The sequence below is a fragment of the Pithys albifrons genome, chromosome 1, assembly GCF_047495875.1.
Source record: "Pithys albifrons albifrons isolate INPA30051 chromosome 1, PitAlb_v1, whole genome shotgun sequence".
NCBI classification, from domain to species: Eukaryota; Metazoa; Chordata; class Aves; order Passeriformes; family Thamnophilidae; genus Pithys; species Pithys albifrons.
Window position 1 is genome coordinate 250,399 of NC_092458.1, and position 16,274 is coordinate 266,672.

At 40.0% G+C, this 16,274-nt stretch overlaps 1 protein-coding gene across 2 annotated transcripts in view; it reads left to right on the forward strand.

Moving 5' to 3' along the window:
* The window catches only part of SRPX (sushi repeat containing protein X-linked), a 49,279-nt gene that overhangs the window by 25,598 nt on the left and 7,407 nt on the right, over positions 1 to 16,274 (forward strand). The window contains exons 2-5 of one of the 2 annotated variants that reach the window (XM_071569325.1): positions 2,286 to 2,345; positions 8,211 to 8,402; positions 8,998 to 9,174; positions 15,477 to 15,603. In XM_071569325.1, coding sequence (XP_071425426.1) covers positions 2,286 to 2,345; positions 8,211 to 8,402; positions 8,998 to 9,174; positions 15,477 to 15,603 — 556 coding nt within the window. The remainder of the gene's footprint in view (positions 1 to 2,285; positions 2,346 to 8,210; positions 8,403 to 8,997; positions 9,175 to 15,476; positions 15,604 to 16,274) is intronic. The other variant, XM_071569333.1, reaches the window with a different exon arrangement.

Consider the following 16,274-nt stretch of genomic DNA (forward strand, 5'->3'; position numbering starts at 1 on the left):
GAATTAGAAAATGAGCTGGAAATGGGAGATGACAAGCTCCATCAACAGAGCCTGGTTTCAAGGCAAAATAGTGAATAACTCTATAAGGCCAGTTTTTGTTAGAAGACTTTCGAAGGCTATTACTACTTCTTGTGTAAGGATCATTATTTCTTGTCTAATGAAAGGGAGATATGTAAGAGCTCACATATTCTAAGATTTACTAATTTTAAATGCTGAACTCACTGCACACTAAAATTTGGACAAATAAAAGTGGTAACACTGAGGTAAGAGTTTTATAACCCTCAAAGTGAGTAATTAGCTAAGAGTATCCCAATTTCTGACAGAAAAAATTAATGCTTAGAGAGGTGTTAATTTACATATCAAGGTCTTCATTAAGCCCTCAGGATCACACCTTGCTCTTTATGCTGTACATTCAGGCTTCAAGTGCAGTAAACTTTGGTTTTATGTTCCGAAGTTTCTCAGCTGTCAGTGTTTAGCCATCAAAAATTCAACCACAACAATAAATATAAAAAATCCAAAGAAATGGCTTCTAAGTGATAGAAAGCCTTTGTTATATATAAACCACTTGATTTCAGAGGAGAAGCTGTTGGGAAGTTCACTTCATCAGGTCCCAGCTCACATCTTTCTGAAAACTGATGGAAGGATTCCCACTGACAACAGCAAGCTTTGAATCAGACTCAAGGGGGACTGTGGGCGTTTGTTACCTTTATAGTACATGTGAGCACAACTCTCCAGACTATTCACATTCACATACCTGCAGTATTGGTGCAAGAATCTGGTCCGACATGGAGCGCATGGATCTCCCGCTTCCCTGCAATTCCCTGAAGGAGCTGCCCAGTGCTGCAGGCTGGTGGGTCCTGGGTGCCAGCACCCAGCACACAAGTAATGCAGTGAGAAGGGTCCTGGGAGGTGCAAAAGGTCATGTTCAGGTGATCAGAACCTTTGTGAGCAGTGCTGTGGTTGGTGCTGTGGAGGGCACTGCCCTTCTTTAGACCAGCCCTATACACTAAAATCACTCCTGCAGAGCAGCTGCAGATACATGGGCTGGGTTTTCTTGAGTCTGGTAGAGTAAGAAAGTTCCACTGTTTTCTGAAAAGTTTATTTTTGTTGGAGTTTTTTGTTTGTTTTTAATAAAAATTGTTGTCTATGGACAGATGTTGACAGGAATCAAACTCACGAGTTTAATTTCTAAAGAATATTTGTATGATTTTTGCATGAAATTAGTAGCTTGTTGACGTACGTAGATTATTTAATATTGCCTAACTTTAAGCAGCAGCTTTTACAGACCACGGTCTCAGACGTCAGCAAATGGCAATGAAATACCCCCTAGCAGTAATTTGAGATACCAAGCATGAGAAACTCCTGTAATGTAGTGCTGAGCCCCAGAGTAGCTGCCTGTAGCATTCAAGGTTTTTGGCAAGATTTTTCCAAGGGGCAATTTGCATGAGCCCTTCTTCGTAGGAAAGACATATCTAGAATTTAGACTAGACTTCATGCTCTGAAGCTTCTGATTTGAAATAAATGTTGCTTAGAAATATTTTGAAGGCTTTCTTAATAACTGTGATTTATTGATGAATTATTAGCATAGTGGTTCTCCAAATGGTGTCTGGCTTTTAGAAAGCAGTTTCTATTTTTATTTTAAGTTTGTAGCCAATGCACATGTTTTTAAAAGTATAGAACTATACTGTCCCTTTATTTGAACAACTCCAGAAGAATGTTGAAACCAAATTGTGTTTTTCATTTGAGTGTAACTTGTGTTTGCAGGTAATGTACCTCTATGTTTTGTTCTTGAGTATCATACAGGTTGTTAAAGAGGGTTGTACTTGAGTTTTGCACATTTTTATGGTCATTTTACTTCTGCTTTTTGGCCTGATGGCTGTTAAGAGCCACTGACACTAAGGAACCACTTTATAGTGAAACCTTTGACATGCCCCTTCACCTGTACCCCCTCAGACCTCTCTGCTCACTAGATCAACTGCGTGGTAGGTGGACTTTCCATAACAGAGGAGCTGTGATTTTCAACATGCAGCTTAATGCTGAACAACACTGCTCTAAAAGCACTGAGAGAAATTTACTATTTCACTGGATTATCAGATCAATTTGCCCCTTCCAGATTCACTATAAACTGGGTCTGCTATGAATCTGAGCTTAAGAGAAGCCCATGCTGATGACATTGCATAGATTATTGCATCCTAATCTTGCATGTCTTTTCTCAAAGCTGTCTTTTATTCTTAATTTATATTTCCTTTCTTGCTGCAGTTTTTTTCTTTTGTTTTGTATTGTAGGATCGGGATACTCACCCCTTGAAGATGACGAGGATGTGTATGCACGCAGTAGATATAAAGGTGAATGCTTTGCTTATGTGCTAAAGAGGATCAGCTGAATGCTAAGAGAAAGCTTTGTTCTTTTTCTCTTCATGGATTGTAAAATCTTGGCAATCCAGCTCCATGGTTTTTCTCATGGATTTTTATATCCAGATTTAATTTCTACTGTTTTTAACAATGAAAATTATACCAAGTACTCATCACAACTCTTTTATGCATCTGAGTAAGTAACCTCTACCCCACCTTTTCTTCTGGAAGATCAAGTTGTTAAATCATGAAAATCAGGAAGAGTTCCACTTTTTGTTTATACATCCTAACAAAACCATCAGTGATAAGCTTACTCAAACCCAGGCCTTAATGATGGTGATGTATAGAAGTACGTGCAAGAGAACTTGATTTTCATTACTTTTTTTTCCCATCAATTTGTTTGCATTTCAGGTTAACCTGCTACCTGAAATGCCAAATGAAGTGTGTTGTATGAATGAATGTGTACATTGCAAAAACAAATTATGTAGCTGGATGAATGAATGGCCTGGCATGTTTATAGATCAAATTCAGGTTTTCTTCCCTCTTCTGGAAGACTTTGTCATTCAGCCCAGACTGAGAAGTTTTTTTGCTGCTACCAGTAAATATTCTATTTACTTGTCCATTTTCTTAAAAAAGTCTGCTTCTGTCTCCATACCTTTGTCCTCTGCCAAAATCCCTCAGGAGCCTAGACAGTAAAGAAACTTGGCATTTAATTTGTCACTTTAAATGGTGAGATCTGTGGGTTTTTTAGTGAATTAATCTATAGACATGCTAGAGTTGTAATAATTTTGATTACTTGAAAATAGTGGTCTTTGGTGTCTTGTACATTACTGATTTTCTGCAAAGACTCAATGGACTGTACAAGAGGTAAGTCAAAGTAATTCAGACATTTATGAACAACAAAGGAAAAAACACAGCTGTTATGGCTATGATACTGTTTTCATAAATGTCTCATATTCCTTCCAGTAAAATACTTCAGTATAAAATTTTGCTTTCAAACACACGCAGATATAGTTCTCTAAAGCTTTATTTAGGCAAATGTGTTTTTCTTTGCCTTTTAACTTGTGTTCCTCAGCAGACACATAGAAAAAGAATTCCAGAGATCACAAAGATAAGTCAATGCCAATTCATGCCAGGGAAGGCAAGTAATTAAACTGTGGATACTTTATAAATTCCTATTATATGGTGATCCAAAATAATTATACTCCTGTCAGCCAAAATGTCACCAGGGTAAGTGAAGCATAATGACTCATTCACACAGATACTAAAAACTGCCCCAGGTTTGCAAGTGTTGCTGCCAAATGTTGAGGAACAGACAATGTGAATCTAAGAGTATAAAGCATTGGAGTAGAAAAGGCTCACTCTTCATTAGCATACTGCTTTATGTTGGTTTTGGGGAGAAGGGTGTGGAGAAAGACAAAAGAAGGAAAAGTGGGCTATGTAGCAATATTCAGAGCTTCTCCTCAGATGTGCAGTCCAGCATTTTGGGTGTGGCCCATTACTCAACAAATAAAGCTTCCCAGAAACAAATAACTAAATGGATATTTGTAGCTGAATTCATATATCTAAGCAGCACTGGTTTTATTCTTTGCACTCATACTCACTAAACAGTGCAAGCAAGCACACAAATTCATCCTCTTTGGCATCTGCAAACAAAACACTGCAGTTTACCAGGAGTGGTGCAAATCGACCTCCTACTACACCCCTTTGTCTTCATCTGGATGTTTTTCCACTTGCTCAGCTTTCCAGAGAAACATGGCCAAGATTGTCTCTGCCCACAGCATTTTTAGAGAGCTTTTCCCTTCCTCCCTGGTGAACCTTCAGCTCTGTTGGCTGGTGTACCAGCTGGTCACTTTGCATGCTGCTTGTGAAGAAGTGCTCAGCTGAGGCTGCCGTTTAAACAGGACCAAAAAAGGGTTGGGGGGAACAATGCCCCAAAAATGCTTTTGTTCCTGCCACTTGGCATGGCTGTCTCTTACTACATTTCATGAGAAAGGGCTTCCTGAATACAGCAGTTCCTGTGTCCAGCACAGCTCCCATGCCACTGCTCTGGGGATCCTCATTCCTAATGTGTTTTCTCAAATACTGTACTGCTCCATCAGAAGACCCAGGTGTGGGGGCAGTACTGGGTCTTTAACCATTTCTGGTTGCTGCCTGTTTTTCAGTGTTCAAACACAGCATTGAAATGTTTTACTTCCAAGTGCAATTCAGGCTGTTGTGTCTCTGGGGAACTTTGTAGTTCTTTCTAGTTTACACTAAGGCACAAACTTTCTATTAAACCAAGAAACAGTACATAGGTCCTGGTACATAAAACCTCAAATTTCAGTTAAGTGAACAAAGCTGATATGGATGGTGAAGTTCCAGAAGAGGTGTCTGGGAAACCTGTAGCTTGCCTGAGTCCCAAAACCTTCAGGAACATGGCTGATTTTCCCTCGAGGCAGGAAACAGCTTGTGTGACCTCCCAGGGCCCCACACAGACCTAATATTCCACAAGTACTCCATGTAGCTGCTTAGCCTTTGAAAACCAGTATGTGCCTTCCCTTAAAAACAAACAAACTTTGATCTCAAAGTTTGTTGTAGCATTTGATGTGCTTTTCATTGGCTGTTGTTTTTTTTTCCAGCAGCCTCAGTTGGCCTAAACCCAGATATTTGCTCCCTTTATAAGCCCTGCCTCACCCACTTTCTTCTAATCACAATCAGTTCTAGAGTATTATAATGCTTTAGATCAAACAGATGATCCTCCTAAGCTCTGCAAGTTATCTGCATCCAAAAGTGTATTTGATGTTGTTTTTCTCTCTGACAGTATCATTTAATCCAGTATAAAATGTATTTTACCTCTTCCTACGAGCTTTGCTTCGCTTCTTTCTGTAGACCACTGTAGCTACAATGGCACTGCAGAAAAGGCTTTGTCAGTATTGTGTTTGTGCATTAAACTGCAATTTTTTAATCTGTTAGCCCCTTTTTTCTTTTTAAATATATGTACAGCTGTTTACTCAAGGCAAGTGTGTTTGTAAAACCACAAAAATTTACAAGAAAACTCAGGCAATTTGCTATACCTGCAACAGCTGCTTTGCCTTTTTCTACTACTATTATTAGCCTCTTGATCATGTTGCAAAGCACATTTGTCTTAACACCCTTTACAAAGAAAATCAGCCATGTGCATTTGGAGTTTATATATGTGGAAAACCTGAGGCATAAATATCTGAGACTGATTTGCTGAAGGATTACCGAATTGGCTGGGGTAAAAGATCAACTCAAATGAGTCTTCATTCCCCCAGTTCTGCCCTATCAGTCAATGTTGTCTTAGTAATTCCAGGTTTATACCTTTCTGCAGAAAAAGTTGAGAACTCCTCCTTAGTTAAGGAGATCCTATATGTTAGCTGTGTAAATAAATTGAAGTTTAGGGTCTCTGAGCATTAGAAGAAAAGTGGGACAGAAAAGCTGGAAATTTTGGGATGAGACCACTGAAGGGGAGATTGTGGTGATGCTGTTGTTAGCTCAGGAATAGGAGGATTTATCCAGGAGCTGAATTGTGTGGCTGAACCAAAAAGCTGAACTGCACTTTACCCCTGAAGTGCTGGGTGCTGTTAGACTGGCTGCTTGTGTCCTGTGCCTCATTACTGTATATTTGGTGACACTGGGAATAATGTCACTTACACATCTTTTAGAGGGTTTTCACATGTATTGATGAAAGACAAAAATAAGCATGTCACTGTAAAATACCAGTGTTTGAGAAGCAGGGGAGTCCAGAGGAATGTGCCCTTGGCCTAGTCCAAAGCTTGATAATAAATCTCTGCAGATGCTGTTTGTGTTTACTGAGGACCAGCACAGCAAAATACAAATGTAAAATGTAGTTTCCATTAGGAAGTGTAAATATGTCCTAGAGACACTGTACAGTGAACATAAATATCTCACATATGAGAAATAAAACGTGCTGTATTGATTTTTTGTTTATTTATGTGTGGAGCTGATCCAAATAGTGTAGGAAAATGTACATAATAATTACAGGAATGAAGAGCTAAAAGTGAACCTCTGCCAAAGATGATCTAGAAATTATTTTTAAATGTCCCTTGTGACTTTGTGAGTATGAAGGCTAAGTCTTTGCATTTTGTTTGGGTTTATTTGGGTTTTTTTCCATCTTTCTTGCAAAATTTGAACATTTTCTCATGTCCCTCCCGCACGTCACACGTTGTCACACAGGATTTTAGGACCTGTCATCTTTCTCTTTTTGCCTTGCAATCCCTCTCTTCCTCCCTCATTCTCTTCCAGTATGTCCTTTTCAAATCATGGAGCTGAGAAAGAGGCTGGCTTAGTCACTCCTTGTGTAGGAAATTCCTACTGAGGAGCTGCTCATTTTCCTGTGCACCCTGTTGTCAAAGCTAAACAAAGCATATGAAACTTTAGCTGCGAAGGGAAAGTCTCTGCTTGGTACTGCACCCATCAGCACAGTGTGGTGTTAAACCCTCACAAGAAGATGGTACCCCTATCCTGGATATTTTAAAGCATAGCCCTGACTAGTTAATGAAGATGCAGTTTCATGAACATGTGTTTCCCTTTCCCCATGAGTTTGGTAGGGGCCTTAGCTGTGAAGTCACAGCCGAATTCCAGCTTTCTTCTGACTTGGCAAATCCACCCACGTTGCTGTCCTGCATCCAGGAGCAACTAGAAAGTAGTTTGCATATTTCAGACTACATTTCCATGGTATTAGGGAAAGGTAGTCTTCCACCCATCTTTGGAGGTGAAGAGTAGGACACGTGGTGTTCAGAGCTTAGAGAACATTTAGAACTTAATTTAATCTTAGGCAGCTTGAGTTTCCTTTTCTGAATATGTGCTAAGTAGACAGTATGTTTGTGAATGAACATTGGCACCCTCTAAAGGACTTGACATTAGCAAGTGCAGGGGTTTGTGCTGTCAAATATATGCTTTATATACATATGCTTTTATGCATATATGTGGCCAAATGCTTGTTGCCCTTGGAAGCTACAAATTACTACCAAAAAGAGAGGAATAAGGGCAGTATTTTCTGGAAAGCTCTTCATATGTCTGTTGGATTGGACACTTGCCTTCAGATTTATTTAGAAGGCTATTTTATTTGTAAAGAGTATTTGAATGTTTCAGTGTGGCACCACTGAACTGCTGAGAACAGCAAAGGAGCTCTTGCACACTTCATGTGTTTCAGTTTAGGATTAATCCTGAGTGCTAACTTTGCAATACTGGAGCTGTGCTTAAACACTGAGCAGTTGTTCTGATACACGGAGAATGTGCACACACGAGCTCGACATTGGCAATATGATTTATGTAAGTGACATCCATTATAGCTATAGAAGCATTACAGAGTTCTGCCAAGGCACTATCCTTACTGCACACATCTTTGTGGAAGTGAAGGATTTTTATTTTTTTCTTAATGAGCACTAAGAGAGCTAAATGTAGAAAGCTAACAACTACAGCTAGACAAAGGTGTTCCTAATGCAAACTTTTCTTATCAAAGAGCAATTAGATATGTCTACTTGAAACCAAGAGGGAAAATAGATCCAGCTGACATGAAACTGCCCACATGGTGGCACACTTATTCCATGGACAAAAAGCATAGTAAAAACCCACCTACCCTCCCAACCCCTTCTAATCCAATATTTCATGCCTTTCATAAAAAAAGAGCTGCCACTCTTTGGAGGGCTGACCTTCTGATGTGCACCTCATTGCAGTGTTCTTCACTTTTGAGTATTGGTGGCTTATTAAATAAGACATTTTTTTTCCATTTCTTCTCTGTGACCTTGAATAAACAAAGTGATTGTATATTAGTGTGTGAAATTTTACATTTTTCTCGTTGTTATGTGTTGATTTTTTACTTCTCTGTGTCAGAAACACCGTGGTGCTCCCCCATTAAAGTGAAACATGGTTATGCAAACTGCAGGACACCTCAAGGGGAATATTACAAGAATGTATTGGGCACAAGATGTGATATTCGCTGTCAGAAAGGCTATGAACTGCATGGGCCTCACCAGCTAATCTGTCAGTCAAGCAAACGCTGGTCTGGGAAAGTGCTGTGCAAACGTAAGTGGTTGTGAAATCTGTGTGTGTGACTTGTGCTGCAGGTTCAGCAGGCAGTAAAATTTCATTTGTCTCTGATATTTGTATTGTCACTGATTTTTAAAGGTTGACAGTATATTTGGACATGTAGATTAGTTTGTTGTTGAGGATCTTACAGAGGTACATGGCATGATAAGCATCTGAGTGCTACAAATGCTCTTGGCAGATAGGGCCTGTTGGGAGTATGGGATTTTGATTTGTGGGAATAGTTTTTTGACAGAGCCCTAGAGCTGCTTTAAAATATTGTCCATCTTGGACTTTCTAAGTTGGCGCAATTTGTATCATGTGTCTGTATGGGCTCTTGCAGTAAAACATTTTCTGAGAAGAGAGGGATAGGTACTTGTCATCCTTTTTCCCATATAAATATTGAATTAGGCCACTATTTCTTATGTAGAGTTAAATTTAAAATGCAGCTGATAAGAACAGTGTGGAAGAACCTCACATGGAACAAGACTTCCTCCCACTTGTCATTTGCCAGCTGCACCTTTATTTCTTTGTAATTCCCATTACTCTAAAGGGGGGACAACAGATTTTCAGAAGTCTTTGTTTCCTTTTCCAGAAAAGCGCTGCCCTACTCTGTCCATGCCAACCAACGGAGGCTTCAAGTGCTTGGATGGTGCCTACTTTGGCTCGAGGTGTGAGTACTACTGCTCCCCAGGATACCAGCTGAAGGGTGATCGTATCGTAACATGCATGGACAACAAAGTGTGGAGTGGCCGGCCAGCATCTTGTGTTGGTAAGTAGGACGTTTGCTCTGCATCCCAGGAAGTCCAGGTCTTGAGGTACCTGCTAGTGCCCAAGTCCTCCAAAGAAACTAAAAAATGCCTTTTTATCCACTTAATGGGGAGAAAAAGCAACTGTTTCTCTTAAGGAAGCAGAGAACAGTTTTCCAAGGGATGCAAAGTTCTGTCACTCAGTGCTTTCAGTCCAAAGTGAGTGTCTTCCTTACACACAAGCTCTAAGCACTACCACTTTAATAAAGATGAGGCTGGTGTAAATGGTCAGCACTTTTCAATGCTTGTAACAGCCTTTGCTGATCTCCTGGGTGACTACTTGATAGCCTGTAATTACTGTGCTGCTCTTCTGGAACGTTCTGTGTGCTGCAGTTCTGTCACACTCTTTGCAGCTTAATGATAAAACAGTTTTGAAACTAAAGCTGTTGTCTGACCTGTTGATTTTCTTCCTTGGGATCGTGGTCTCCAAATATATCCAGGGAATGTAAATGAATTGTAGTTACCAGCAGGGTTGCAGTGACCTTATTTATATTTCAGCCTAGTTCACATCAGTTATGCCAGCAATTTTCATTGCATAGTCAGTGGTCTCCTGGGAACCTCAGCTGGAATAAGTGTTTCTGTATACATAAATCAAAAGAAAGATAAAAAAATACTGAAGTTTAACTTTCCTGACTACTAATGAAATTTCAGCAGGTAGTGGAGTCTCAGCTGCTGGCTACCTTTTTTTCTGAAAAGCCTCTGATAAAAGCTTCAGCAGCCACCCACAAAGGAAAGTATTTTTTTGCCAACTGAATTGGTTACCAGTAATTTAAGCATGTGGGTGGTAGAGTGTTTTTGCTCAGTGTTTTCTGTGTAAGATAACTTGGTTTTCCTCAGAATGCCTGTGGCACAGTCTAGGTTAGCAAATGGTTTTGGAGTCTTTGCACTGTGGCCTGGTGTTAGATTTTGTTCAGGTTTCCTGTTATTTGGTGTTGTACAAACGTAGAAATGAGCTGCTTAGGTCTGGACTGTTTGTGGTATCTCTTGTTTTCATTTACAAAAACAAGCTTTGTCCTTCTCAGTGGTGTGGGCAGAGGAAGAAAAACAAAACCTTTGAAGTTCAGAAATTATAAAACATTGTCTTCTGTATTTCCTGGCACTTTCAGAATCTCATCTGTTTGAAGGGATGGGGTTGTTATCACAAAAGGACGTTGTCTTGCAGAGTAAAGTAAGCAAGTATGTTTTAAGAAAAAAAATAGAAGAGGCTATGTAAGCACTACCAGTTTTATTCCAAAAATGCAGGGTACTTGATCCATAGGGTATGGTTGCAAGTCCCAAGTAACCCAGTAAAAGAAATACTCTGCTTGAAGTTCTGATGATACCACATAGTATGGAGAAGGCCCCTTCAGACCTTGTGTGCACACAGTTCCTATAGGCAAATAGTGAGGCATGCAATTAACAAGTTGTTTAATAAGGTTATCTTTTGACCTTCTGATAGTAGAATAGAAATTTTTTGTGACCAGACATACTTCTAACAGTATGAACACATATTCCTTACTGTAAGTCAGTACTGCAGAAAAATCACCAGTGAACTGCAGCCTATGCAAGTTTACCAATGGCCAGGAGAGAACTGGCTGAAAAGATGAGTAAAATTAAGGTGAAGGGAGCAATGAATGCAAAGGCAAAGAGGCTGGTTTGTTTCTTACTTTAACATGTGAACAGTTGCACTGTGCGCAGTCAGGATGTCTCCCGTGATCTGAGATGTGGGCTGGCAAATTGGTATCATTTTTGCAAATAGGTAGGGAAGTGGCCTGGGGATTCCACAGCTTTTGGCATTGACTATGGCAAAAATTACTTCAGACCTGAACTTAAAAAACTGTTGGAAGCAAAGGGGTTTCCTCTACCTGTTTTTGCACAAAATTACTTGGGCTTCACAGTGGAGTAGTGAAGATCCATGTAGGAAAGATAGAAGGACTTAAAAGATCAACGTACAGCTGCTTTTGTTTATCAATTAACTAAAGATGCCAACTTAAACAATATTTCCATTATATCCCTAATGCACTGTAACATATATTGAAATAGGTATTTAACTCTAGAAGATTGAAAAATGCACTGTCTTTTCTTCTAGAAAGATTTCCTTTTCCTGCTGATTGTATGAGAGGTTGTTGTAAATACCTGTCACCAAGCTAAGTTCCTCTTCTCACATCCTAAGACTGTATTGATGGGTAGTGACTAACAGCTCCCATCTGAAACAAGCTTTTCACTCTGAGTCAATAATCATCCAGGTCCTGATAATGGATGTTTTGAAATACAAATCAATGCCTTGTGTAGGTGGGTGGGGAGAGCAGGACAATGTTTTTCATTCCCCTTTTTATGATTTCACCTTTTTATGCTTTTGATACAGACTAATGTTTTGAATTAACTTCCAGGTACTGTTTTATGTCATCAGCCATAACAGCATATTTATGGAACAACACACAGTTTACCTATCCCATAGGGACTCTTGGATAAGAAAGCTGTGGGCATTCAGAACCATCCCTCTGTTTCTTTCCTCTTGCCATCCCAAATTCACAAGCAAATAAACATAAACCTTTAGCAAGCTGTAAGAAAGACAGTTAACAGGCTCTTTAACTTTTGTTGAAATTGTTGATATGGCAAATTCATGGCGTATGTTTAAACAAGAAACAAAAACAACCAACCAAAATCTAAAACCTATTTGAAAACTTAACATTTTTCCCCATAAAATTCAAAAGGCTGATCTAAAATTGGGTATTCCACTGCTGAATTCCTGATGCCATTTCTGCAATGTCACTTCCCCACATGGAGCCAGAGTACCAGTTGCTGCTGCCAAATAGCCAAGAAAAATGACAGCTTAAAAGAATGTGGCAGAACAGTGCCACATTTTTAATGAAAACTCAATCTCTGTGTCCATGATTTAAACCTTGCAGGCAAGATTCTGACCTTTAATACACAGCCCCGCTAGACAGCTTAAATAAATCCGCTTGGCTTTCCATTGGTCTTTCAGCACTGGCATTGTAGTAAAATCTAAGGCTTGATGTACAGGGTCAGAGACCTTGCAGCGTGTTCTGGCTCCAGTTGCACCTGGGAATACTTACTAAATGATGGTCTGACACTCCAGCACTCACAGGACAATTTTTGCCTCTGATAAAACTTCTCCAGCAGTCAGCAACCTTGTGGGTTCCTCTTCTGGGGTTTGTGTTGGAACCAGTTTAGTTTCCTGACCTGCAAGTGAGCACCATGCTCACATCATACATTTTACTGAAGGATTTTTGGGGATAGTTGTGTTTCAGTTCTGTCACTTGTGCATTGCCTGGATGGTCTTTGGTCACCTTCTCTGCATTGAAACAGACTGTGAGTTTTTTAGACCTGTCTTCCTTCATTCAAGCTGTGGCCAAAGTGCTTAATATGCTGTAAATTGGCATTAACTTTGTACAAGGGAATGAGAAAAAAATGATCTGAGCACTGTTTGGTTTAACACACCCCAGTAGACACTGCAGTTAAACAGCCTGCTTGGTAGACAGCTGTTTTCTCTTGATCTGTTTGAAATCAGAGCTGCTCTTGTTGGGTTTATTTAGTGCCTGTTGAATGCTACCAGGCAGTTGAAGTGACCAAAGCAAATATCCTTCCCAGAAAGTCCATCTTGCCACTGGGTTCTTGGTGAGTTGGTTCCCACAATAACCTTATTGTTTGTCTTTATGACATGGAAGTCCAAGCTAGTTCATACCAACCAGTCTTTTCTGCACTAATGCCTAATGAGCTTTCTGATTAATTAAGATTTTAAAACCCTTGGTCCTTAAATGCTGCTCTGTCTTATGTTTCAGCATTATATTTATTTGATGTGTACTGTCCATAGCACAGTGGTGAGTGGTTGCCACAGTGCACTAACCAGAGCCAGAAACCAGAAGCAGCCTTGGTGAGGTTGGGTTATTTCTTACCCTAATTCAGCCATGTAGCTTTGTAGAGCAAGGCAGAGCTCTCACTGGCTGCAGTAAATAGGTTTCCACACATAATGGTTAAGTCCTCTAAAAGTAAAGAAGTGAATAAGAAACATGAGGAAAGCAGACAAAGTGCTACCTACAGCTGGAGTGCACGCTTGAAAATGCTGCTCACTTGCCTACTGTAGCAGATGAAGGAAGGAGGAGTGAATGAAATCACAAGCTGAAAAAATTTCAAATTCTATAAAGAAGAACTAAGTGCCCTAAATATCATTAGTGAAGGGTGTTCCTGTAAAGTACAGAAAGCTTTAAAAACTCTTTAGAGGATTCTGCTGTTCATTTTTGGTAGCTCTACTCTGTGGAGTCGGAACCAACTCTTGCTAGTTTCACCTTCTAGTAGGAAATACAAAGAAATTGATGGTTATCATCCCAAAGAACAGGAGGAGATAAATACATATTTTGTTTATTTACTAAGAAATTCCCACAGAAACTAGCTTTTGTGTAAGGTATTTGGCAATATTCCTGATGTTTTCAGAATATTTTTGGTACAGCACTTACCTGTGCAAAATTAAAACAGGAGCTCTTCCTATGGAAGTACCTCACAAAGCTCCTGTGTTTGGGGTTGGAGGAAAACTCTTGTGAAAGAAAGGAACTTTATGAAGACCTGAATGTTTTCTCATTGTTATTTGTTAAAGGAAGCAAGATTGTGCTTTGTATCTGCCCTGCAAAAGAAAAGACAAGGCCTTGCACCCTTTAAATTTTAGCAGTGTTTCAGGGATTGCTTTCTGTTCACAGGTAAAGAGCAGTCCTGTGTTGCTGTTCATTTTTTAAAGCTAGTATGTAACTCCATGGATTTAGACTTCACTTTGGGCATAGCCCAAGAGATGGGCAAAAACTGAGATTAAGCTATAAAGTGTAGAATTTTTAATGAATGATTGGGATGGTGTTTGGTTCAACAATGGATTTCTGCCATGCTCTCAGGATTGTCAGTGAATATCACTGAAGATGAGCAGCTGTGCATCATCTTTATCTTCCATCAGTGTCTTCTGTCATCACCACTGTTCCTTTGCTTCTGAATAATAATTAGAGTGTTATGATACCAGATAAACAGTCTTTCAAAATGTATCTAGTTTCCTTTTTGTTTTGTATTACCTGTAAGGCATTACTATAAGAATAACTAGGAAAACATGAAATGTGGCATTAATTTTCTGCAACCTGACAATTATGCCAGTCTTCTGTTTTTTTCTTGTTTTGCCATTACTACAGAAGTTATAACCAGCATGTTAAGAGTAACATGCAAAGTTTTACAGATAGAAATTGATGTTCAGTGTGCTTTAAAAATGCTCTTAATTACAATATGTAAAGCACAGGTGAACAAAGAGAAGAATGCAGATAAATAGAACATTCAGACTCCTTAGAATCATAGAAGTATAGAATGGATTGGGTTGGAAAAGACCTCCAAGATCATCCAGTCCAACCCTTGGGCCAACTCCAGTCCCTTTACCAGATCATGGCACTCAGTGCCACGGCCAAGCTCAGCTGAAAAACCTCCAGGGATGGGGAATCCACCCCCTCTCTGGGCAGCCCATTCCAATGCCTGATTACTCTCTCTGCAAAGAATTTTTTCTGATCTCCAACTTCAATTTCCCCTGGTAGAGCTTGAGCCCATCGTGCCCCCTTGTCCTATTGCTGAGTGCCTGGGAGAAGAGACCAACCCCCACCTGGCCAGAACTTCCCTTCAGGTAGTTCTAGACAGTGCTGAGGTCACCTCTGAGCCTCCTCTTCTCCAGGCTGAACACCCCCAGCTCCCTCAGCCTCTCCCCATAGGGCTTGTGCTCCAGTCCCTTCACCAGCCTCGTTGCTCTTCTCTGGACTCGCTCCAGCACCTCAATATCCTTTCTGAACTGAGGGGCCCAGAACTGAACACAACACTCAAGGTGTGGCCTCACCAATGCAGAGTACAGGGGAAGGGTCACTGCCCTGGTCCTGCTGGCCACGCTATTTTTGATACAGGACAGGATCCCATTGGCCTTCTTGGCCACCTTGGGCACAATCTTCACGTTGCTCCTTGGAGTTCAAAGCTGACCATTTGTTGACATTACTTTCTAACTGAACTATGCAAATAAATTTGCAAAAACTAATTTTAAATGTAGTTTTTTTGCATTGCAAAGGGCTGATCATTATCAGCTGTTCTGACAAAAGGGTGAAAAGTGCAAGCTTCAGATGCCTTGGCTGGGACATCTCCAGTGTTGAGGAGGCCAGAAGAAGGTGGTCCTATGTTACACTGACAGCAGGGAGAGAGCTGTGAAGAAAATGCATAGCTCCAACAGGTGCACCAGTGCCCATTTCTGTGACATTTATTCCAACAGATACTGAACCTCCAAGGATCCAGTGCCCGAGTGTGAAGGAGAAAACTGCGGAGCCCAACAAGTTGACAGCCAGAGTGTTCTGGGACACCCCAGAGGGGCGGGACACTGCTGATGGGATTCTGACAGAGTAGGTGAAAATCTGTGGATGTTTCTGTTTTTCTCCTTCTTATTTCTTGGTTAGAAATTCATCAGGTGAGGGTGGCTGGGAACCCTTTCCCCATAATTCATCCAAGATGCTTATTTGGACAACTTGTAGAATCCAGGACCTGGATAGCAGATTGTTGTGGTTATGTTAAAGTTGATGGAATAAACAAAAGCATTTTGATCTGTGAAATTTTCTAGAGCTTCTTTGCAGATCTTAAGGTCAATAAGTTTTCTTACAGCAAGTTACCTTTTGTACATATCAATGAAAAGAGAGTAGTGCTTTGGAGGTACAGCAGAGGAAAGTTTGACTGTCTTAAAAATAACCAAGCTAAATTGTGGCACAAAAAAATCATCCTTAGCCTTCCTCCTGAAGTAGTGCTGGCTACTGAAGTCCCAGAATTCTGAAGTTACCTCTAAAATAACATTTCTTTTTTTGAAACTTTGGTAACTTTAAACATTGGACTAACATTTAAAGATTTCTTTGTCAATTTTTTCTTTATGATTTCATAGTCACATTTTCCAGGAGCCAGGTGTACTTTTGATGGTACTACTGCCTCTGATTTTCCCATTTTTGTCATGCAGGATTTATGTTACTCTATCTAGGTTATTATAATGGTAGGAGTATAGAAAATATGCTTCTTTCAGTAAGCAAGT